At 32.9% G+C, this 26,524-nt stretch overlaps 1 protein-coding gene across 1 annotated transcript; it reads right to left on the bottom strand.

The window, feature by feature from the left end:
• Positions 1 to 10,085: 10,085 nt before the first annotated feature.
• Positions 10,086 to 26,250, bottom strand: LOC140452260 (cullin-associated NEDD8-dissociated protein 1-like). The gene is made up of 7 exons (XM_072546410.1): positions 26,180 to 26,250; positions 23,298 to 23,493; positions 20,596 to 20,853; positions 18,267 to 18,455; positions 17,763 to 18,006; positions 16,564 to 16,710; positions 10,086 to 10,562 (listed from the first exon to the last, which is right to left on the bottom strand). The coding sequence occupies exons 1-7, from the start codon at positions 26,230 to 26,232 to the stop codon at positions 10,432 to 10,434; spliced, it is 1,218 nt and encodes a 405-aa protein (XP_072402511.1). The 5' UTR covers positions 26,233 to 26,250; the 3' UTR covers positions 10,086 to 10,431.
• Between the last annotated feature and the right edge of the window lie 274 nt (positions 26,251 to 26,524).

Consider the following 26,524-nt stretch of genomic DNA (forward strand, 5'->3'; position numbering starts at 1 on the left):
AAAATAAGCGCCCTTACCAGCCTTAGTTTTGTGTGTATTGTTATGCTAGAATTTTTCCAAATTGCTACCAGTTTCATCATAGCTGTTCTAGCAATAGTCAACCTTCTACGTATCTCTCTGTCACATCCTCCTGTCGTTTGTTATTAGGGACCCCAGGTATATGAAACTATTTACTACTTCAAAGCCCCCAATTTCTTTAATGTGTTGAAGATTATTCCAAGCTCTGACTACTATCATGATCTTTGTCTTACTCCTATTTAGCTGTAGTCCATATGTTTTGCTTTTTTCCTCCAGACGTCTCATTATGTCTTCCATTTCTTCTTGATTTGCCGCGATTATTAAAGTGTCATCTGCATATCTCAAGTTATTGATTTTTTGACCTCCTACTGATATTCCGCCCTTCCATCCGTCTAGTACCTTTCACATAATGTGTTCGCTGTAGATATTAAACAGAGTTGGCGAGATTATGCATCCCTGCGTGACACCTGCCTCTGTTCTGTGTTGTTTATTTTTACTGTGCACTTATTATTTTCATAAAGACTTCTGATTAGTTGAATTAAGTGGTGGGGTGTTCCCATTTCCGCTTTGACTTTATCGAAGGCCTTTGTGTAATCCACAAAGCACATAAGCATAGGAGTATTGAATTTACGAGTTTTGTCGATTAGCTGTCTGACATTAAGGATGTCTTGTGCCTTTTCCTGGGACAAATCTCGCTTGTTCTTCTGATATCTGAGGCAATAGAAAAGCTTTTAGTCTTTCATGTATTACATGAAGTAGAACCTTGCTTGCATGCGATATTAGGGTTACCGTTCTGTAGTTGCTGTAATCTAGCGGAGTTCCTTTTTTGAATATAGGGATGAAAGTGAATGTTGTCCAGTCATTGGGCCACTCTCCGGTTTCCCAAATCTTTTTGCAGATCATATGCATAACATTTACTCCGACATCTCCAGTCTCTTTTAAAACTTCTGCGGTTATCTAGTCTGCGCTAGTTGATTTTTGATTGCCTTTTCTACTTCTGACTTTAGAATGTTTGGTTCTCTCTCTGCAGTGAACTCATCGTGATTTGCATTCTGGGGATCAACTGCATATAGACTTTGACAATATTTTCTCCATACCTCCGCAATCCCTTTCTCGTCCTTTATAAAATATTGGTTTTGATCCATTATTGTTTGTGTGATTGATTTAAATTCCCTGGATAGATATCGGACTTTGTTATATAGCTCATGAGATTCATACCGGTTTGCATGTCTCTCTAGTTCTTCGCATTCTCATTTATATGTTTATTTTTATCATCCCTACTTGCTCTTTTAATTTCTCTATTTAACCTTGCTAATTTGTTTTTGTTGCTGTCGTTTTGATATATGAGAGATTTGATTCTCCTTCGCTCTTCGAGAAGTTGCAGCGTTCTGTCTGTCATCCAGTGATTTCTTAGCATTTCAGCATTAACAGTTAGAAGGACACAAATATAGAGAGCAGATAGAAATTGCAAAGGATCAGAATTAACAAGAAGGTAACAAATATAATTGAGGGAATCTGATGATGATCATGGGTGACTTCTAGAATCGGATACTCGACAGCAGCAGGAGTAAAACAGAGGTTAAACAGAAGTATAAAAAATGCATACTGCATACTCGGTAAACTCTATTTGTAGTCTATAACTGCGGTCAGTAAAATGTAACGCACATGTGAAAAATCTAAGGAATAAACAGGTGGATCAATCAAAAAAAAGACTGCAAAGAACCAACACATAAATATAATTACACAATAGATTAGTAAAAATATCGAGATACGAATCATCAACAAAACGATGGTCAATTTTTGAAACCCAGGAATAACATGAATGCGACGTTTTTTGAAGTCGTGTGTATTACTAGACTGCCCAAAACTGTTATTTTAATAACTTAGGCAATATCTTTCCACATATTACCAAATCGAACAAAGTCCAACTGATATTATAAATTATACATTTAACTACTACAACTAAAATTCAAATTTAAACGAACATTAACATTTTCAACGATAATTAAACAAGTTTATCAAAAATAATTTAAGTATAAAACGAATTCCATGAGAAATTTTTTTTTATTTCAAATCCTTTATAAAAGGTATATAATAAAATACCCAAACGGGCTATATCACAACTATATTACAGAACGTTTTCGGAATGTAAATTCCATCATCAGTGTAACGAAGAATACATGCTATGAGCCACTAAAGTATATGGGTGAAAACCCGTTAAATGATATTAATTTATAGATATGTTACATTATATATTATTGCAAATTAGGATGTTCAAGTTACCGTTGGAATTGGTAACATGGCAACGTATGGCTCTACATAGGTTACATGGTCCTGAGACAAAGTGTCTTCGAGGACCTGTTGATAACAACTCACAACTAACAATATGCTAATATATATACTAATATGCCTCCACTTTTCCCTACCTAGCCTCAATAATAAATGACAACAACAACATCAGTCAAGAAATACAAGCACGAATTCTTAGCGGTAATAAGTGCTTTTATGCATACAAAGACTTAATGAAAAGTAAGTTACTGAATCGTGAGTCTAAGCTTAGAATCTACAAAACAGTAATTAGACCAGTGGTCACATAATGATGTGAAACGTGGACCCTCTCATCCATTGATGAAAATCAACTGAGAATATTTGAGCGCAAAATACTAAGGAAGCTATTTGGACCAACCCAATGCAGCGATGGTTCGTGGAGAATTAAACTGAACCACGAGCTGGATGAACTAATGCAGAACGCAGATATTGTTAGATTTGTAAAGTCACAAAGACTAAACTGGCTTGGTCACCTAGAAAAAATGCCAGATAATCGAGCTGTAAAAGTAGTCCAGAGATGGAAGCCCCAAGGAAACAGAACAAGAGGAAGGCCCCGTAAAAGATGGATAGATGACGTAGAGAGGGATCTTAAAACCATGAACATCCGACAGGGCAGAATGGAAGAACATTGTTAAGCAGGCCAAGACTCACAAAGGGTTGTAGCGCCATTAGAAGAAGAAGAAGATATCGGCCTTCGACGGTAATCCAAAAATATTATATTATACTAATACGTATGTTGATAGACCTTGATACGACGATGAGAGTCCAAGCCACGTTAAACGAGCACGTGACTGCAATTAGAGACGAATCGAACGAAGAACAAACGATCAAACATATTACAGAAATAGTGCAAAATGTAAAGGATAAACACTTAAAGACAGATAGATTAATGAAGAAAAAATCATGGATGACAGATGAGATCCTGAATGTAGAATGTAGAATGTAGAAAATGGGGCGGCCAATAGAGCCTGATACACTGCGACCTTTGCAGATCTATTGTGTTTCCCCCTTATTTTAAAGCACTTCATCTAGCTTGGTCCTCTTAATGAGACTCAACAGCCTTGATAGTGGCCTTTTCATGTAGCCTGGTGCTTCCGGTTTTTCCTCTCCGAGTTCTAGAAACCGCATTCGTGCGAGACCTTCGCAATGGCACAAAACGTGTAGAGCGGTTTCCTCTTCTTCCAGACAGAAACGACAGGTGTCCTCTTCTGTCAGGCCTATGAGACTCAAGTGTCTATTGAGTCTACAGTGCCCAGTGAGCAGACCCACTATCATTCTGACAGTCCTGCGTCTGTGCGAAAGTAAGTCTGCTGTAAATTTAGCCGAATGTCCTTTGATGAACTGTTTGGCCTGCCTCTGTCCTGGTGAGTTGTTCCACCACTCAAGAGACTTCTGTTGCACCCATTTGTGTATGGCTGCCCTTTTTATCGTATTTGCGATTCCAAAGAAGGGTTCCGGACCAACCAGTGGCGTAGATGCGCCTTCTCGGGCCAATTCATCGGCCTTCTCGTTGCCACGATGACCCTTATGTCCCGGCACCCAGGCAAGTGTCAACCTGTTTCGACTTCCCACCTGAGAGAGGACATCCAAACAGTTCCATACCAGCCATGAATCGACCTGTACCGAACTGAGAGCCTTTAGAGCCGCTTGACTATCCGAATAGATAACGATGGAGTCGTTATCTACATTTCGGCCGATTAGTTCCATAGCGCACCTGTGTATAGCAGCTAATTCGGCTTGAAATACGGTCGCGTATGTTCCTAGACATACCCGGATTTCCGTCCTTGAAACCCAGAAAATTAAAGCAATGTTTGTAAAATGTGGCATTTAAGCAGTTAGTAACTGAACCTACTAGAATTACGAATGTTACTGAAACTTTAATTGATTATGTTCTTGTTAATAATAACTTGGTTAGTTGTTTTTTTTTTCATTCAACTCAAAAGTTGAGTGATCACTGAATAATATCGGTCACTTTTAGTAATAGTTTTCAAAATTTTAATGTCTCTAATACTATCTTTAAATAAATTAATAACATGAACAATGTTGATTAAACTATTAAATATATTTGAAACTCACTCAAAAATAAGGTTATAAAATTTCAAATTTTATAATCTTTTTAGTGTTCGCCTTATAAACAAGACATAAATAAGATCGTCTAAATTTGAATCACTATTTTTTATCTGAAATAATGGGTACGGCGTTTAGTAAAATTAAAACTATATTTACAGAACTTTTTTTATAGAACAATACAAAAATAAATATCTATTACAACATATTACAACCCATTAATAGCCAAAGTATCAAAAACGAAACATTTCTTTAATTTTTTTTTCTACGATTTTCATATGATAAATATTATAGTTTATGTATCGATCTTTTATATAAATAGTTTATTAACGTGTTTGTTATATTAATGGTCCATATTATGTTTTGTATAATTTTTGAAATACAGTAGACTCCCTCTATAACGAGAACTGAAATGACAGACTAATTACCTCGTTATAAGCGGATCTCGTTATATCCAACAACAATAATACTGTGCATACATATGAATATGTAGTTTTCTAAAACATTAACTTTCTATAGTGAAGCCATTCGGAGCAATATAAGATGCTAATAAATATTGTTTGAATGGCGTTCTTAAAACAAAGTTGTATACTTTTATCGTCAATGAAATGCATTAAAACAAAAAAGAGTTGTTTACTTTTACTGTCAATGATATACGTTAAAACAAAAAATCTGTATTCTGTAAATATATATAAAGCGTATTAAGTTATTTTGTCATTTTTGACTGGTTTAAATTGTCCAGTATTCTATCTATCATATTTTCTAAAGATGTGAAACAGTTTTATGCTTCTTTATTTGCGTTTTGTCCTTGGAGTTTCTGACAACCTTTAAAACACGTGTGAATGGTCAACCCAATACAATGACACTTGTGAATCATAAATTTTACATTTCCGACTAAGAATCATAAATTGTAAAAAGTTTATTGCGGGCGGCCCGCAGTTGAAAAGGGTATCTATTTATAGCTACGACCGGTCCAAAACGTAAAAAACACGTTTTTCAATCTTATTTTTTCTCGTTATAAGCAAATTTACCTCGCTATAAAGGGTTATAGTTCAATAGAAATTTCACGGGACATCTAATGTACCTCGTTATAAGCGAAACCTCGTAATAAGCGTGTTCGTTATAAAGGGAGTATACTGTAATAATCAAAACACTCTAAATTTACTAGTATCTGTCGGTGTCGTTTGAGCTCTCATAATAAATCACAAGATATTTAAAATTAGACCAAACCAGAATTCCTTGTTCAGTTAGAGATTGTAGAATAATATTATCCAAACATAATTTGAAAGATGACTACTCATAAAATTTTATAACGCCTTAGAGATAATGTTTCGTTTATGAAAATTTGGCGCGATCCGTGACTTTATTATCAATATTGGATCGTATACCAATAATACAAAATTTTTCAGTCTTAACTATTATTTCCCACTGTGTAGTGGTTTCTTTGGTATAATAATAGTGAGTCTTTTTGAAGTATTTTTACCGTGAATCAAGATGTCCAGAGAGTATGTAAAATTTGTTATTAGTGTTTTGTAAATCCCATATACATATTCCACATAAATATTATTACCAGATAATATTCCATATACATATTATCAGATATGTACGATAATACATTTACATATACGTATTCTGAAACGATCTACTATTTTTAGATTGTCCGAATATGAAATGAAGAGACCTCTTTCAGTGAAAGAACTACAAGCTATACTGGAGGATGATTCTGATTTAGAAGAAGCGGATGAGATAGATGCAGTTTATATACCTCCTTTAGTTGATGTGTTAACAGATGAAGAGGATGTGGATGATAATCTTCTTATAGAGGAAGGAGCTTTGACTGATATCGCTGGTACATTCGAGATCCACACAAGGTCTCGAGATGAGGCTAAGACGCCCACAGAATTCATATTGGAACCATCTAAAAGTAGGGTTGAAAGTAAAGAAAAGTAAGTTCCCAACGAAAACGCAAACCAACGCAGTATACACCTGACTGATCTAAATCGTCAGAAAACTATTCCTCTTCTCCAAAAGAAAATGAATTTAATAAAAAGGAAGAAATGAAGCTGAGACTTGCTGGGAAAACACCCTTTGAAATATTCTCTTTATTTTTTGACGATATTGTATTCCAGAAGATACTTGAATTCAGCCTGACGTATGCTCGGTACAACAACAGACATGATTTCAAACTCTCTCCAGCTCAACTGCAGAAGTTTTTTGGTATTTTAATCCTTACCGGTTATCATACACTTCCGGCGTGTGATATGTATTGGTCAAAAGACCCAGATAAAGGCGTGGAGCTCGGGGGAAAGTGCATAAAAAGAAATCTTCATGTTTCCGATAATAACTTAAGACAAAATGATAAATTTGCCAAAATACGTCCATAATTTTTGCTGATGAACGAACGATATTTGCAGTTTGGACTATTTGCTCATAATATGTCTATAGATGAACAAATGGTTCCTTGTTTCGGCCGACTTTCTGCAAAAATGTTTATGAAGGGTAAACCAGTGCACTTTGGCTTCAAGGTCTGGTGCTTGTGTAGCTCAGAGCGCAAATTCAGAAAGGCAGAAATCTAAATACACATTAGGGACGCAAGTAGTTTTGGATCTGCTACGTGTAATGCAAAACCGTTCAGAACATAGAGTTTTCTTCGACAACTTCTTTTAGAGTTATGCACTACTCCACATTCTAGGTGAAAGAAGAATTTTCTTTACTAGCACCTTGAGAGAGAATAGGTTACCAGGATGTCCTCTACTGCTTGGAAAGAAGAACGGTGTAAATTTGATCATGCTTTCGACAAAAAGGCAGAAGTATCAGTTCATCCAATGTCAATGGAACGGTTCATCCAATTGTTACAGTTAAAAGATATAATCGGAAGATACGAAAGGAAGATTCAATACCTCAGCCCAATATGATTAACGATTATAACCGACATGAGGTGTTGATCTCCTAGATAATTCGGTATCAAATTACAGTATCTGAGTAAGAAATAAAAAGTGGTGGTGGCCCTTGTTTATGAACCTTGTGGATTCCACAGTTATAAATTCATGGAGAATTTAATCTCCTCCTCTTTTAAACTTAACGTTTAAATACTATATCTAAAATTCATATTAAAACAAAACAAAATGAGGAATACATAGATTAAGCTAAACACAACTTCAAAAGACTTGGATGGTATATGGGAAATGAACATCGTAAATAATCAAGTTGCTCTATGTCATTTCCTCTCCTACCTCGTGAATACTATCAAGCAGAATTTGGAGACCTTCAATATTATCTGAAAGAATTACTGTATCGTCTGCATATCTAATCACATTAAGTAGTTCCCCGTTGATTTTTATTCTATATGGTTGTCTCTCAAGTGCCTTTTTAAATAACTGGTCCGAGTAAACATTGAACAGTGTTGGCAACAAAATGCAACCTTGTCTGACTGCTCGTTGTATGGAGATTTCATTGGTGTAGTTATCTCCAATTTTTACGATAGCAGTTTGATTCCAGTACAAATTTTTAATGACACGAATATCCTTGTCATCTATTCCGATATTCTTCAGTATTTGCATTAATTTTACATGTTGTACTTTATCGAATGCCTTTTTGAGGTACACGAAACATGCCAGGATAGATTAGTAAAAATATCGAGATATAGTTCGTCCCAAACCCTTCTTTCAGTGCGTCATAGTTAATCGAATTCTCTCTAACACATTAAGCTAGAAGTAACAGAAAAAAACGTGAGTCTGTGATTATTATACATAGAACTTAGAAAAGTATTTATCGTAAAGCTAATTCTACTTACGGATGTATAATTGGTTGGAGTTTAGAATACGCTAAATAGATATCCAATCCATGATGCGCATAAATATAATTTGACGCAGATTGTCTCGATCGTGACAGTACTTTCACAATGTCAACTGATAAAATGATAATTGTCATTCCAGGTTAGTATTATCAGACATTTTACAGTGAAAATTTAATTTTGTATTTATTGTCATAAAAATATTTTAAATATGCCGAGATATATCGAGAAAGAACAAAGACTAACATTAAAACTATTAAATTATTTTCAATTAGAAAAAGAAAAATTACGATCCTGCAACTGTCAAATTTAACTAAAATGTCATGCAATAATTCTCGACATTATTGTCATTATTAGTCAATCCTATATGACGTCAAAATTAGTGACACACTGAAAGAAGGGTTTGGGACAGACTGTAAGAATCATCAAGAAAACGATGGTCAATTTTTGAAATTAAGGAATAACCTGAATGCGAATACAATATCTTTTCACATATTACCAAATCGAACAAAATCCAACTGATATTATAAATTATACATTTAACTACTACAACTAAAATTCAAATTTAAACGAACATTAACATTTTCAACGATAATTGAGGACCCTAGAAGTAAAGGGGTATAAGTGATAAAAAGTAAATTTTGAGTAAACGCCGTTCAAAGTTGAGCCTTCACTGTAATTGCCATGATTATTTAATGCTAGTTTTTCTTGTCCGGTTTAGTAACTGTAGGCATTATTATTACACTTCTCAACAATTGAAGTGGATATTATGAAAATGTGTATTTTATTTTTTGTTCATAAGGTCAAATAGAAAAATGGAGTAATATAAATAAAGATTTATTTTCACTTCGTATTTTCATTCAGATGAACCGAAAGAAAGAAATTCTTTAAGAAAAAAAAATAGAAAGTAAACAAAAATTGTAAAATTAACAACCTAAAACTTCTATTCCTGCTCAATTTCTAATATCCCGAAAAGAAAAATTAAAAGTATGTGTCGCCTTAGTGCTCTAACTGTATTTGGAAGACCTCTTATTAAATTATTGATGAACTGCTGCGGTATACGTTCCCAAATCGCGCGTAATGTATTGGCCAACTAATTTAAGGTTGGGGCGGTTGAAGGAGCCTGTTTTGTTGCCTAGACATTTCGGCCCAAACATGTTCAATGCAATTCATATCAGGTGAACACGGTGGCCACTCCATTCTTGTAATGCCATGAGCTTCTATACACTCGTTGACAATTCTCGTACGGTGAGGGCGAGCATTATCATCAATCAGAACAAATTCTTCGCCTATTGCACCAAAAAATGGAACAACTATTGGTACTATGACTCTGTCTCGATATCGTGTAGCAAAACAAATTAATATTGCTTTAGAGGAGCTATAATATTGCTACCCATCCAAAATGATAACAAACTCAACTAACAGACTGACACAGTGGAACAGGGGTACAAGTGCACTTGTACCTCTTCTCTTCCAAGCCCTACTCGTAGTTGGCAAAAATTTACTTCTAGGGTCCTCAATTAAACTAAGTTTATCAAAAATAATTTAAGTATTAACCCTTTCATTACTGATTTCATTTTAGCGAAATAAAACAGTTTAAAATGACTTTAATGATATTCGTTGACACCTGGAGACCTAACAAAGCGATTGAATTTTTTTTTACATTGTTGCGTGTCCTTGTATCCTTAGAAAGGACATGGGACATATATGTCCCATTAGTGTTGAATGGTGGGATGAATAAATCCCATCAGTAAAGAAACAAACTTATATTCAAAATGAAAAAAAGGTACATTACACAAAAAACATTACTTCTTATGAATGATGTGGTAAAAAACAATTTTTGCATAGAGGCACATTGCACCCTATACAAATAGTCGTAGTTCGAGTTTCTGATTTATTTTTTGAACATCTAAAGCACCGTCTCCTAGTAGGTATTTGTTGTGGCAAATGATCTCCAACATTGATCATATGTTTCTGTCGTTTAGATATTCTTCCAGAATTTTTACTTTCCAACATCAATTTTTAGTTCCAATTTTTAGGTTATACACGTGATATGTAGGTTGCATACTACTAGCTAATAAGTAAGAAATGTCTAAAAATACGGATGCGTTCAAATAACATGGGCTTTGGAGACGAACAGATGCCAGTAGATTTTTTGAAATCCGCTGGGACATATATGTCCCCACAGTAATGAAAGGGTTAAACGAATTCCATAAGAAAAAAAATTATATTTTATTTATCATGTTAGTCATACTTTCGGGAATTTCAAATACCGTCTGTACCGCCTCAAATATTGTCAGCCAGTAATCGGTGGCCTTGATTTGGCGTACCAATCTTACCAGATGTGGATTTTTTTCTGAAAAATACAACATTAATAAATTATAAATAATATTAGTGTATTTATTAAGATTATTATTTTTTAATCTTAAGCAAAAGGAATATATCCTGCAAATAACACTTGCGTTAGTTGCAGTACATGCTTTTAAGGTGTAGTGATTCTGATAATTTGAAAATGATTTAAAGCACAAATTTTATTGCACGTGATATAAACCCCAATGTAACATTATAAAACAGTGACGGAGATTTTCTAAAATAAATTATTCAGCATTGTTCTGAAAATGTTTAGGTTTTAACTAGAATGTTTAAACATGCCAATTTATTTCAATTCTTGTCTTAAACTTTGTAGGCATTTTAATCAACATTATATGCATATGATAATATACGTACGTAATCTCTATAGGTTCAAAATATTTATAATTTTCAAAAAGGAGAAGGTCTATTTAGAAGCCCTTAACTTTCTTAAAAACGATTAAAATTTTCCAGCGGCAGAACGTGATTTGCAGATTGTGGATAATTTTATTAGTTAATATTAACAGGTTGTGTTTGTAATGTCCTGTGATTATAACACACAGAATTGTTAGTTCTATAATAAATAGTGATATTATTAGGTGAACTTGTGTAGTAAAAATGTCACAAACGTCTAAGTTTACTCCTGTGAAATTAAAGTCTCATTTAACCGTGCCAATGAAAAACTTTACTGTTAAATGTACATGATGCTCTTGTACATGAACATTTTATACGTACTGTTCGAAGTATAGTTTCTAAGTGTTCGGATATGACTGGAGTTGGAGAAGTAACTATTTATAGACTTTTAAAGCAACGAAAGAGTTAAAGTATTACAGAAGCACCTAAAACGTCAACAAAAAAAAAAACCCACTCATATAGACGATGCTGTGAAACAATCGATTCGAAGAAAATTTCAATAATTTTATTTACAAAAAAAGATTCCTGCTTTGGATAAACTTTTAGTAGACATTAATGAAGACGAATCTTTGCCAAACATTAAAAGAGATAAATTGTGAAAAACTTTACGTGAATTAGGATTCGATTTTAAGGATAACAATAGAAAAGCTGCGCTTATAGAGAAAGACGAAATTATTTGTTGGAGGAGGCAATATTTAAGGGAAATTTTAAAATTGAGGAGAGAAGGCAAAAATATTTTTTATTTAGATGAAACATGAATAAATGAAATAAATTTCATAAAAAGAGTTTGGCAAGATAAACTGGTTACAAATGCTCGTCAGGCATTTATAGGAGTTTTGTCTACGGGCTTAAAATTTCCAAATGGTAAAGGTCGTTTAATGTTTAATTATCACTCATACTGGAGGAGATAAAGGATTTGTTGATGGAGGCTTACTAGATTTTATTTTATTATTAGATTAGATTAGATTAGATTTTATTACCAATTCTGCAATAGTCATGGGCAATGCCAGTTAGCATTCAAGATTAAGTTACCTAACACTAAATGGATAACACTTAACAAGGTGGACGAAGGAGCTTATTCCCGATCTGAGACCGTGGTGGGAATGTAAGTTCAGGAAACTAGACTACTTCCTGACGCAGTTTCTGGCCGGACATGGTAGTTTTGGCACCTCCACAAATAGAATAGGCAAATCTGCCTCGGCAGACTGTACTGTTTGTGTGGCACCGGACGCTCCCGCCCAAATTTTTAACTGACAGAGATGGGCAAATGAGATGGGGGATTTCGAGAGGCGAATGGGTTTCGGGCTGGATTAAAGAAACATTGTAAACATAATGTTGAGAGGAGAGAAAGAATGGAGAGAAGTACACTGTCTGATTTCTGGGGTGATGAAAAAAAAAGGAGCAGGAGGACAGAGGAGGAAATTGAACCAGGGATCTGAAATTTATAGTTAATATTATTTATTAGCAAGAACTCTCGGATTGGCTAATAACCAAAGAAATAGTAGTGCCAGCAGAAGGTTTACTCAAAAACGAGTTACTGCAGCTATGCAAACAATATTCACCAAAATTAAAGAAGTACAATATAGATGAAATCGTAAAATAACATGGAATTCAAGTGGCAAAAAGCTATAAGCAGTGTCACAGCAAAGGAAGAAACATTCTGAAAACTCGATATGTTAATAGAGGACACGATAGAACCGATTATTTCTGTAGGAAATGAAGAAACTGATGATGACAGACAAGAAGACAACTTATGTATTTATTTATGTAATTATATCTTTATATTACTAATTATAAGTTTATATGACGCTAGTACCCAAAATATATTATTATTAAATTGTAAGGAAATGTCCTAAACCAATATTTAGTATTTTTTATAAAAATTAATGCGGTTATGTAATATAGACGATTTAATTTTTTTATATTAAAGTAATTTTATGTTCTCCGTCACTGAGGCGTTCAGTTATTGCTTAATCCTTTAAGGTGTGCTTATTTGCATTTTATGATGTATTATATTTGAGGTTGGTCGAGGTGATCATATTAAAGTAGAGTGAAAATTTAGATAAGGAATCAATTACTACGTTTTTTCTGCATTGGCCAACCCTGTATTCACATCTTTGCTATAAAATTTTTGCTATCAATCATTTTCAAATGCACTATAGGCGAGGCAATGATGCAAATACCAAATTTTTGCAGTAGGATGGATCACAATGGAACTTTCTGCATTCGATTCGTATGAGTGTCAGGAAATTTTGTGAACAAAAAGGATGTGGAAATGAAAATTGTATTGTTGAACAAGGAAAATGCATTTTCCAAAGCGCATTTCGAAGTGATGAAACTGATAAATTTTTAAATAAATATGAAATAATTGACGGAAAGTAGTTAATATTATTACTTAAGAGTTTTTGGGGTCACTGAACATGAACAACATGACGGCGATGTTCGCAGAGGCACCTGAACCTCGTCTCCTGGACTTTTTTTGGAAATTTGATACAAAATCAGTGCAAACTCGTTACTCGTGGGGTTTTGGGGTCGCTGAATACTAATATCATGCCGGCGATGGTGTGCGAAGCACCTTATGCTCAAGACAGGAATGGTTTTTTGGAGTTTGTGAACTGACACACAATTTCGGTGAATAGTGAAATAAACTGGGAAAGTTTTGGGAAAAATCTGAAAGCAGATATGAATAAGTCAACAATAGAATACCGGGTTTGGATTTCGTAAGGTATTAATACTTTGAATCAAAAAGGCTTGTTTATTTGCAGTTTGTGGAATTGGGAATTTTCATCACAGAACTTAAATAAAATCATTTAAATTTATAAATAGATGATTGCTCAATGAAACTGGAGAGAATCTGAGAACAGAAAGGGAAATAGCTGAAAAAATTGGAGAATGCGTCTTGTCAAGTTTCAATTTGAACTCTTTTTATTAGAGGCGTACAATACGTGGGGCGCCAAGATGTTATGGATTTTAAGTACAAAAACAATCAATTTAGTCTAATGCTTGTATTAACGTTATTCTGGCCAAATATACCAGCCATAACCTTATTGCAAATTAAATTCTCAGAGTTATTTGTGCGTCTAGTCAAACACGAGTTTCCAAATATTTCCAAAAATTTTAAATAACTAAATTAGGAACACAAATATATTCATCTATTAAACTAATAATAAGCAAAACCATACATATAACAATAACAATTGATTCTACAGGGTGTTTCAAAAAAAGGTAACCCCGTCTCTAGGGTAGGTAAAAAACTGAAAAATAATTGGGGTTTGTTTAGTAAAAAATTTTTGTAACGTCATCCGTTTTCAAGATACAGGGCTTTGAAGAAAAAAAAATTTACGCATTTTTTACGATTTTGCCGAAACTACTGGCAACATTGTAATGAAATTTTATACGAATATGTTTTAGAAGCAGATACATCCCATGAATTTATTTTTATATCTGATTCTCATAGAGGGCGCTAGTTACACTTATCGTACTAAGTATTAGTCAATATAACTTTTTTAAGAGTATAATTATTAATCAAAATTTCAAGTAAACTTAAACATCATTCAATTTTACACGAAAAAGGTACTCCTGGTAAAACTCGATACTGTGTACCGTTTTCGGAATATTTTGATTTGAAAATTATGAAGTAATAATTGATGCTGGTATAAAATAGTTAGTAATTAAACAAAACTCTTAAGAAGAAAATTAAATTAATGACTAAGAACATAAAATAAAATTCAATTACAGTAAGTGTTCAAAATGCCCTCCATTTTCGCGAATACATAAGTCTATTCTTTTTTCTAAAGATTCCATTAACCTTCTAAACGGTAGGGGATCAGCTATGATATCATTAAATTGACGTTGAATTCTTTCTTCCAATTCTTGGCGTGAATTTACCTCTGTAGCATAGACTTTTTACTTAATATACGACCAAACTGCGTAGTCCAAAGGGTTAAAATCGCATGACCGAGGAGGCCAATGAATCGGAGCTTCTGCACCTCTACCAATCCATCGATTCGGAAAATGATTACTCAACCAAATACGACACCTTCTATCAAAGTGTGGTGGAGCTCCATCGTGCATAAAAAATAAAGATCTTCGCTCATTTAGCGATAAATCTTCTAATATCTCGAATAAGGAATTGTTTAAAAATCAAGATACATATCACCATTTAAATTTCCAGGTAGAATATGATAACCTATTAATTTGTTACCTAAAGTTGCTGCCCAAACATTAACTTTAAATGAGTGTTGGTAATGTGATACCCTTTTGACTCGTGGATTCTCATCACACCAGTAGTGTGCATTATGGGAGTTAAACATACCTTGTCGCGTAAAGGTGGCCTCGTCCGTAAAAAGAATGCATTTTAAAAAATTTGAATTGTGGGCTGTCCTTTGTTGCAATGTTTCACAAAAATCCACTCTAACCGGTAGATCATCTGCCAAGAGCTCTTGGACTTGTCTGTAATGATAAGGATGCAATTGCTGTTCTTTCAGTATCCGCCAAGTACTTGAAGAAGAAGTATTTGTTTGTCTTGCTATATTCCTTACGCTAACTGTTGGATCTTGATCAAGTAAATTTAAAATATTATTTTCTTTATTAATTGTTCTTGCTGTTCTTGGTCTACCAGAATTTATTTTATTTGGTCTCAATTCCCAGTTTCTCGACAACGTCGTTCAACGGCTCTAAATGTTTTTTTACTTGGTAATTTTCTTCTAGGAAACTTTTCTGCATAACGTGTCACAGCTGCACTAGAACATCCTAAACATTCGCCTAAGGTTAATAACATGTCAGTGTATTCAACATTTGAGTACATTTTGATTTGATTTTACAAATAACAAGGTTTAAAAACTCTAATTATTGTTGATTTATCGTCATAACAATCAATAAATGTCAGATTTCCATGGCACACTTGGAGAAAATAGAGGTATACCTATTAGAACTTTATCATTACTACCAGCATCAATTATTACTTCATAATTTTCAAATCAAAATATTCCGAAAACGGTACACAATATCGAGTTTTACCAAGAGTACCTTTTTCGTGTAAAATTGAATGAATTTTAAGTTTACTTGAAATTTTGATTAATAATTATACTCTTAAAAAAGTTATATTGACTAATACTTAGTACGATCCGTGTAACTAGCGCTCTCTATGAGAATCAGATATAAAAACAAATTCATAGGATGTATCAGCTTCCAAAACATATTCGTATAAAATTTCATTACAATGTTGCCAGTAGTTCCGGCAAAATCGTAAAAAATGCGTAAAATTTTTGTTTCTTCAACGCCCTGTTTCTTGAAAACGGATGGCGTTACAAAAATTTTTTAATAAGCAAACCCAAATTATTTTTCAGTTTTTTACCTACCCTAGAGACGGGGTTACTTTTTTTTAAACACCCTGTATAGAAACGGAATTAATATGAATACATTTAATACGAGAAAGATTCCAAATTGTTGAACGTCACTAATAAAAACATTTCTTGTCAATTGTGTCTGTATGAATTTAATGATAAGGGCCTAATGAATTTCGCACGTATAAAATTTCCATTTATTATAATTAACACAAAACAAATTAAAAGAAAGAGAAGTTATCTACTTACCTGCGTTTGGCATGTTGAGTAGAGATATTATAACTCGCAAAGCAAATGTTTTTATCTCGGTTATTTGTTCCTGGTCTTCATTAGGTGCGCCAATTGGTAATTCCAACGAAAATATCTTATTCAGTGGCTCAATAAATAGGTCCGTGGCTAAAACAAATTAATATTTTTAGTTAACAAGTATTAAATTAGCCACTGCCTACACACAGAAAAGTTGCTCAAAGTTCTTCTCAGAGCATTCTTTCAGTGTGTCACAGTTATTAAATTTCTTTCTAAAGCATTAAGTTGGATGTGACAGAAAAAGCGGTAGTTCCCTGATTAAACTAGGTTTGATTCGTTGATATTTAAAATGCTCGCTGTCTATAGCCAATCAATTACGAACATTTGACGTAAAGCTTCATCCATGTTGGCCATCCTTTCGAAGTTGTTAAAGAGTGAAGCTCAAATCAGTATTAGACAGTATTTCACAGCGCTGTGCATTATTTTGTGTTTTGGATCATTTATCTTTTCTTTAAAATATTTTAAAACTGTTAAGATATAAGGAAAAGGAACAAGTAGTGATACTCATATTACTTAACTACCTATTTTCAATTAGAAAAGGAAGCTGGACAAACTTTATTACCAATTTCTGCTGTTTTTTGAAGTAAGTTTAAAATTAAGCTGAAAATAAAATTGTTTTACCAACAGTTTATTTCAGCGTGTTGGTGTGACGTTAGGAATTTCTTTGCCAACTCTAAGACGATTGGTAAACGAAGGTATCCAAAAAGATTCTGATTATTCCATCACAATGAGCGAATCAGTAGCCACTAGTTTTGAAGCCAAATTGATAATAAATAAATACGAAAATGCCATCAGGACTCATGTATAGAGAATGTTTAGTAAAGGTAAAAGCACTATAACTGGTTAGTTTAAATATTTCAGCATATTTCTGATAGAAAGGCAGGACTAACTAACTTTCCAGAGACATTTCTTTTAAAAAATCGTTACTGACAACTAGTTGTTACATATTATATAAAATATATAGAAGTGAAAAATGGTTATAAAAAGAATTCCAGAATTGTATTGTGAGAATTGGTTGGCCTTCTTGAACGTATAGTTTATCATTTGTTATATTATATAATATATCATATTATATTAATGTAAATAAACAAAAAATAACACCAATACACTGAAGGAAAAATAGCCGAAAATAAATTACTTACTTTGAGACACTAATCTTGGACACACCAGTGTTAGTTTCTCGATTAAATTAAATGTAAAGATTTTAACATCACGTTGGTCGCCTAGTCCACGAATAATATGCTTCATAAAGTCAAAAAGATCTAGCTTGTTGGATAAACAGTCTAGCACCGTGTAGAGGCATTCGTAGGCTGCTTTTCTCGTGTCCAAACCGTTATCAAATATTAGTCTGAGTGATCCCTGTTCTATTATCGTAATCAAATCATCCTGAAAAATTAAACTGCTAAATTATTAAGTCATTATTAAAGGTTACTAGGTTGTATGTTTCAAAAACTCTTCATCATGTCTAAAAATCTGATTTAAACTATATTCTTTGACGTGAATTGGAGAGTGAAAATATGTAAATTGTATTAATTATAATATAACATGAGAAACATTGCAAGAAACACCAAATGTTGAGGTTCTGTCAGGTGCGCGAAATAACGTACAGTTACCCGACACTTTGAAAAATCTTACTGTAAACGTACCTGTACCACCGTTTCTTTATAAATGTCAGGTAAAATTGAGTCTAGCAAATGTGTCACAAGCACTGGTTTGTTATAGACAGCGCTATTAAAGGTTACTATTGCTGCTCGTCTTACTCGCACATCCGAGTCCCTTAAAGCAACCAAAAAGTCTTCAATCCATTCTCTCAATAATGGATCAATTGTTGAAGGCTAAAAATAAAAGTCAAATTTAGTTAATCTTTATGATCAATATGATTATTCGGTAGATAGGTTGTGATATCTTGTTGTTTTCCTTCTAAATTAATGGCATCTAATAGCTACAAACAAAGGACTATACCTAAATATTAATAGAGAAAAGTGATTCGATCGAATACAGAACTGGTGATGCAAGATGAAGATATTACCAGATGCAAAAAGACACGAAGAATAACCCAAATGTTAAAAATGCTATAAGATGTATATGAAAGGTATTAAAAGAGAGCAATACAGATAGGGAAATAAAATCACACCGTTAAGAAAAGAGATTATTGAATTCTTGATTGATACTTACATAAAAAAATTATAAAGCTAACAGAGGTTAATGAAAAGGCAATACAAGCAATACAGCTGTTTACATTTTAATGAATATGAGGGCAATGAAGATTTATGCAAACGTACTTCCCCTCAAAAGCCGAATCTAGTTGGCCTGGTTATGCTCCACCCTGGTAAACAAAATTCAGTGTATCCAAAAGTTTACCGTTAGTGATGACTCCAAAATTCTCCACAAGTACATGTGAAATAAACTCAAGCATTCAAACTAAAGAAATGTCTAAACATTTTGTAAACAAACAAGTAATTTAAAAGGGAAATTCTCAGTGTTGGCTGTATATCATTGTTTAAAAATACTTACAATGAAGTAAGAACTTTTTGTAAAATAGTATAAAATTGTATGATTAAATTTTTTAAAAATGATCCAAAATGGATTTATAAATATTCAGATTCAGTTTTCCATCCTATCAGATCATCCTCAGTGAAAAAATTCTATATAGTATTTGGAACTAGCCACATGATGAGAAAGTAAAAATTGTTTTGAAATGACCAGACCTTCAAGACAAGTGGTAGGTAGTTTTTTAAAAAATCATCAAATAGTATATACCCAATAAGGGTGTTATTTAGAATTAAAGTTATATTATTTTTTCAAATGATATATAATAAAAATTATTTTTATTTGTTGTGGAAGAAAAAAGAATAATTGCATTATTAAAAATTAAATAGTTGGATAAATATTTGCTTTTAAGTGATGACGTCATTAAACAAACTGAATTATTAAAAAGAGGATTTTATAAAAAAAAATCAATAATGATAGGTTGAATTTGGAGACTATACTGTTGATAATATGAAAGTTTTGTAGACATGACCTAAAAACTGGAGATTCTGATTGAATTCAAAGAGTGTTGATGGTTGCCTATGTGTGAGAATCTGTAAAAATGAAATTCATGGAAAACCTGTAGAGTTTTTTAAAAAGAAAAATGATATAAATATTGTCAACTTATAATTATTTAAATAAGTGTGTTGTAATCACAAAAGGATGTAATATATGACAAAAAAGGGGGAGAAACATATGCAATAGTACGAAGAAGGTTGGTTGAAAATACTCTAGGCAATTTGGATTAAAATTATGTTCGATTATGTCTTCTCCCACTGGATACACTGTGTGTACGAACATGTGAGTTAGTGGTCTATAGAAAAATATTTAATAAAATTTCAGCATACATTGAAGTATTATTTAAAAAGAAAAAATAATTTAATTTTAGATTTTATGGATTAGAGATTGCTCAACTTATATATAAAATGGAAGTAAACAACTATTATTTGTGTTATGAAACATATGTTTTAAGATATGTAAAATAAATAAGCTGACGATAAAATTGAAGAGTTGTAAATATACGAGTGAAGCATCAAAATGTGAATATTTGGGTGGTTATATCTATAGGGCATAAATTTATGATAAAGAAACCTGAAATGCTGATGGGAGATGCTTTGAGAGCTATCAAACAGTTAGAGGACGAGATAATTAAATGGAAATTTTTTTAAAAATGTGTGGAATGATTATTGATTGAAGTTAGAGGGGGCGAAAATGGGTATGTGAAGATTAGATGTTGTCACAGTAAGGAAAAAATTAATATGATTTCAATAGGAGGGGGCGTAGAAGGTTGCGCTAAATTGAAAACATTAAAAATGGTAGGAAACCTCAGATAGACTTAGAAAGACTAGTAGGATGAATGTTTGTAATAAATGATAGCATAGTGATGAGGAAACCATGTAGTAAATACCATGTTTATACATAAAATACATGTAGTAAAAAACTCACCTGGTCTGAAATAGTTAAATGAAAAGCAGCCATCGCTGTAAATCTAATTATCGGTGATGGGGAGTCAAGTAGTAATTTCAACTTTGGCAGACAGTTTGTAGGGTCTATTAACGTTAATTTACTCAGACCTTCTGTCACTGAATCCCTTATTCCATCTTCATCGCTTCCAGAGTGTTTAATCAATTCTTCCCAAACTAAAGAGACGTATGGAAGAAATTGCTGCGAGCGATCGATGCTTTGACCAAAATAGGTCATCACCTAATAAGAGAGAACAAAATCTATTTACAACAAATGTTTAGACGGTTCTGAAACTATTTTACACTTATAATAACAACTATTTACCACTTATTATAATAAAAATTATTAACCACTTATTACTGATTTCTTTAAACGATTTCCGGACTGGAAAGTCGATACAACAAACATATGTCAAACCAATATTAAGTATCACCTTTGTAATACATACAGTGGTAAAGATCAATTAATATTTTCTCTTATTTCACAGCACGCAGAGAAACTACGCTAAGGAACTAATCGGTTGTTTAGTTATTACTATGTAGACTTCTCTCACCATGCGAGACTCCCAGGAGTAACAATTCATTCTCTAGCTTCTCTTGAGTGAACAATAAAACAAAACCAAATAAACCAAACGGATAAGGGAAAGGAATAGCGTAGCCTCAATCATAAAAACCAGGAATCTATAGAGCCAGAGACAAGAAATACTGAAAAGCAGTTCGTTTAATCACAAAAACACTAAGAAGCTCAATATGGACGAAAGAGGTCAAGTGGACAACGAGGAAATGGTTTTAAGTAAGTGATGGGAAAAGGCATCGACCAAAATAAGGCTCGAGATAGTTGATCCTAAAGTGTGTTTCGAAGTCACAAAACCAGGCGGAATCAACGGCGAAAAAATTATCCTACGGACAAACGGTAAAAGATAGAAGGAAAAGAACACTGCCACGTTTGTGTACGTGTGTGTCAGGTTCACTCAACAAATCTACAGTTGATGACAGAACTGCACCCCTGTAGTATGTTCTCAGTTGATTTCTGGATGTTTATTCGTTTATACCTTTGTAGAGTCTGCTAATGTACATACAGAGAACAATATAGTATATAATGAAGAGGATGAGAAAGTTGTCAGTTGGGAAAGAAAGTCAGAATATTTAAAGAGGGTATAAAAATGTGTATAGTACAAGACAAACAGAACAAGCACATAATAAGCACTCGATAATAACCAAAGAACCCCTGACCATCACATCGACAGCCAAAAGCGCATTATCACTCGATATTTACAGACCTGGTAGGCTCATTTGAAATGGATGACAATGGAAATTAAGAAAATACATAGAAGGATCCGTAACAGAAAACAAAGAAGCCGAAACAGTAGCCAAATCATTATTAAAAAATTTCATTTTAAAATATGGAGTACCCAGAAAAATAGTAAAAAAGCAAGGCACAAATTGCTGCAAATAGAGCATCTGAACTTCACAGCGTATAACCACGAGACCATTCGAGCTTTAAAAAACAGTCATAAGCATTTAAATGCCGCCAACAAAATTAGTATAGCTAATTTAGCAGCTAACGCACGATAATCGAACAGGAAGCAGAAAGAAGAAGAAATTCAAATACGTATCTTAGGGTTCAACTGTCAAAATCCCACAGGTTAGTGTACTTATGTACAACATTACTGTTTTTCATACATTTCGGTACACTTAGCAATATGTTACCACTACACAACGTTGACGATTATCCTTTGGAACTAAAATACAGACTACAGGTAACTACTAAAGAAGTCAGAGAAACGTTGACACGATCAAAACACATTAGAAAGAAAACATATGTCAAAACAGGCACAATAACATGTAAACCAGGAGACAAGGTATTGATAAAGAACGAGTCGACTTCACAACTAAATACCTAATATTATTATAAATAAAAATGATAATACATAGTCATTCATAAGAATAATGTTTATATAATACTGATTGAACACAAAAAGAGATAATGATAAAACTTAAATTACATAAAAAAATTTGATTGAGTAAAGAAAGTGAAAAGAACACTATTATTTACTACTAAGAATTAACATTAGGGATTCAACATTTGCAATTTTTTTCTGCCAAACGAATTTTTTTATGTAAATATTAGGTAAACATAATGTAGGGATAAACAAGGTAATGTTAATGTTAAGGTAAAAATGAGGAGAAGAGAAATGAAAGGAAACGATCACTTACGATTCCTTTCATTTTGGTTTGGCTAGGAGATGTAAAATAAGGAAACAAAATCTTAATAAATTCAAAGCAAATTGTTTTACATGCGCTCGAACTGAAATTAGATCAATGTCAAACCGCATATTTAAAAACGAAGAATGCAAATCAAAGCGTCCATATTTCAATTTTCAGAACGTTGAAGTTTGTAATAAAGTAGAAAAGTACCATGTCTTTCTTTGGGAGGGAAATGTCGTTTTACTATCTACTTGGGTTAGTGTAGTGAAAGAAATATTGTAATATCCGGTAATTAAAATATGTCAAATAACCAATAGAAAGAAAATTTAAAAAATACTCACGAAAATACTTATCGAGATTTACAGTGATCCATGGTTGGTTGGTACCTGAGTCCCTTACATTATATTTACTAAGATTGCAATAAATAAAAACAAATAAGCTAAGTAGAAGTATAAAGTGAAATGTGTATTATTTTACCTTGTTTAAAGAAATCAAAAGCCAGAGCTGTATTGCTGATGGTGTCTGACTTTGTTGTACTATGAATGGTAAACAATCTGACAAGTTCCCAATACATATACCTGCAACAGCCCAACTGGCAGCTACTTTCACCTCCTCCGATGCATGGGAAAATAAAATAAATATATCTTCAAATCTGGGAACCAACGATGAACTGCTGAAACAGAAATCAATCTCCACTATGGTTGTTTGCACATCACATTGAACCAAATTACTCTATCTACTGCCGCTCTGAATAAACCGGCTGCCGTAATTTCCGTTCATGTTCATATGTTCTTCTGCGCCCGGATGAACTTCAATTTTCTATTTTCTCCTGCAGAATAAGCTGCAGCAGGTGATACTTCCATTTTCTACGTTTGATAGTTAAAGAGGTATTCTAGTTCTCCACCAACGAATTATAAGATGGTTTCATTATATATATGATGTATCTAATAAAACCATCAGGATTCTTATTCGGGTAAGAATATTGACGGAGAGATTACAAATTGTAATCTCTCCCTCAATATCCATGCCTCTTGATTTTTCGATCTCTGTTTCATTTTCTTTGACTTGAGTTCTTTGAGTTTGCTATGCTTGACTCTATCGAAGGCTTTATGAGAATCGATAAAGCACGCGTGTATTAACGTCATGCACTCGATAAATAAGGACTTGTATGGAGAATAGGGCCTTTCGGGTGCCCAGACTCCTTTTAAAGCCTAATTGTGTATCTCTTATGTTTTCATCTAGGTTTTTGTATACTCATGTTTGCATAATGCTAAGGAAAGCTTTCAGAGCGTGGCTCATTAGACAGATTATTCTATGATTGGAGCATTTATTTGCGTTGGACCTTCATTCATTGGAATTCAATCGTTGGAAGTAATTCATTCAGTGTAAGAACTTATAATGAAGTAAACAACTTCTAATATACATGTATAATGGTATATATTTATTATAAAATTTAAAATTATCCAAAAGGATTAAAAAGTTCAAAACGTTTTCCAAGCAACCAAAATTGGCTGGTATCTACCGTAGGACACTAAACTCCTCGTTTCAAGTAGGGTTTGGTATGCTCTCTTAAAGTGAAGTCTTCTAACGTCGACCTCATGTCACATCATTTTTAAAAATTTCAATATGTCTAAGGGTTATAGACCTTACTAAAGTTTATTCATTTAGCAAATTCCCATCTGTAAACATGAGCACGTGTTGATATTCGTCCTCTCATTCGTCAAGAGGCTATTAAATATAATTTATTGCCTTAAGCCAGACGGATTCTCATGTTACAGATCCAAACTTGCGTGTCTGTTTAAATTCAAAATGTAGCGTGTTGCTTTTTTATTCAAAATGTTTACTTTGTTATGTCTCTCAGTTAATGAATATTTTATTTTGGCACATTTTCCTTCAATGGAACATTAAATTTTGCTCACAGTGATTAAATTTCAAGAAATTCTTACACTAATAGTTTCAAAAGTAAATATTTTTAAAAATCATATAATATACCTCAGTACTACCCTGTTTGGCTTTCACGTACGTTTGTTGACGGATGGGAATATGTAAAACGAATGTAGTTTATGTGGCTAGTTTTGACTACTATTAAAATGTTTTCACTGATTACGGTCTAGTAAGACCGAAAACGTTTTGAAGTGTTTTATCCTTTTGTACAATTTTAAATTTTGTAATAAACATATATACATTAGAAGTTGTTTACTTCATTGTTAGTATTTCAATTACTTTTATAAATAAAAATATAACACTAACAAATAAATTTATGTCGGGATTGAAAAAGAACTGACTGACACAATGCTTGTTAGCAAAAGATAAGGACAGGAATATACCATATCATGTACCCTGTTGTCATGTCGTGTACCATGACTATTGGATCTTTAAAAAGAAGAATATATATTAACTTTTAAAACGTGAGTGATTTCACCTACCTGGATTCGCTAGTAATGTCCAATAAACAGTAATGAAGGAGTTAAGAGAAGAATACTTACAATTTACTATTTTTACTGGGACTAAGCCAAAATTTTACTTTAAAATAAGTTTGTTTTGGCGTTTTGATTTCCCCTCTGAGAATCGTTCTCAAAATACAAAACAATATTAAATTAAACAAATTTTGTTTTTTACTTGGTAAAAAAGAATTCTTCTAGTAATTTAATTTTGTCTGACTCATTCATATTGACAATTCAATTATATTAACATTTTAAAGTAGATGACTTTAAAATGATATTGTCAATATTTTTGAGTTGCGTTCCTGAGACGAGTTTATTGGACCACGCTTTTGATTACATGAAATCAATAACTTTAGAATACCCGTCAGAAAAATCACAGGATGTGATTTGTCTTTAAAACGACAACCACATGTAATGATGTCAGTAAAATTTTTCTGTACGTGATCCCGTATCTTTAATAAAATTAAATTATTAGAAGAATTTTTTATTGCCAAATAGTAAACAAAATTTGTTTATTTCTATTTTGAGAACGATTTTAAAAGTGGAAATCGAATCGTCAAAATAAACTTATTTTAAAGTACTACATAGATTTGTTAAGGACAACCGGAAAAATAAAAAGTTGGAATGAAGGAATATATTAAAGCAGGTTAAGTATCATAAAAGTTAGGTTAGGTAAGTCAATGATAAAATACGGAATAAGGAAAGATATTAATGTCGGATAAATGAAATGGCGGGAATGGAATGCAAATACATAAGTATGTGAGCAGCTTTTGATTTAGGATGGAATATGGAAAATATGGAATTTATAGCGAAGTAGAGAAGGATAATGAAAGAACAAATTGGATCATAAATTCAATAAAACATTTAAATAAATAATACAATTAAAAATACTTATTATATTATTGATATACTTACAGTCTGCCGACTTCTCCTACACACAATAACAGAAATACTTTTTGAAACACCATTGGCGCACTATGAATTTCACTGATAAATGGTGAAATTAATGGTATTGGTAATGGTAATGGTGACTGTGATACAGCAGTAACCAACATGACGGCCATACACTTGGCGAGTGAATGGAATGGCTGCTCGTAAACAAAGCGATCTGAGTTTGTTGCGATAGTGGTTACTAGTACCGAAAGTTGGTTTGACAAAGTTGTATAAGAAACGTCTGGAAAATTGCATAAAATCAATGCCTTAAAGAACTCCAATATGTAATGTAAGACCGTATCTGAAACAAAATGTTTATTGATAATA

This window comes from Diabrotica undecimpunctata, chromosome 10 (assembly GCF_040954645.1).
Source record: "Diabrotica undecimpunctata isolate CICGRU chromosome 10, icDiaUnde3, whole genome shotgun sequence".
Classification (NCBI taxonomy): Eukaryota; Metazoa; Arthropoda; class Insecta; order Coleoptera; family Chrysomelidae; genus Diabrotica; species Diabrotica undecimpunctata.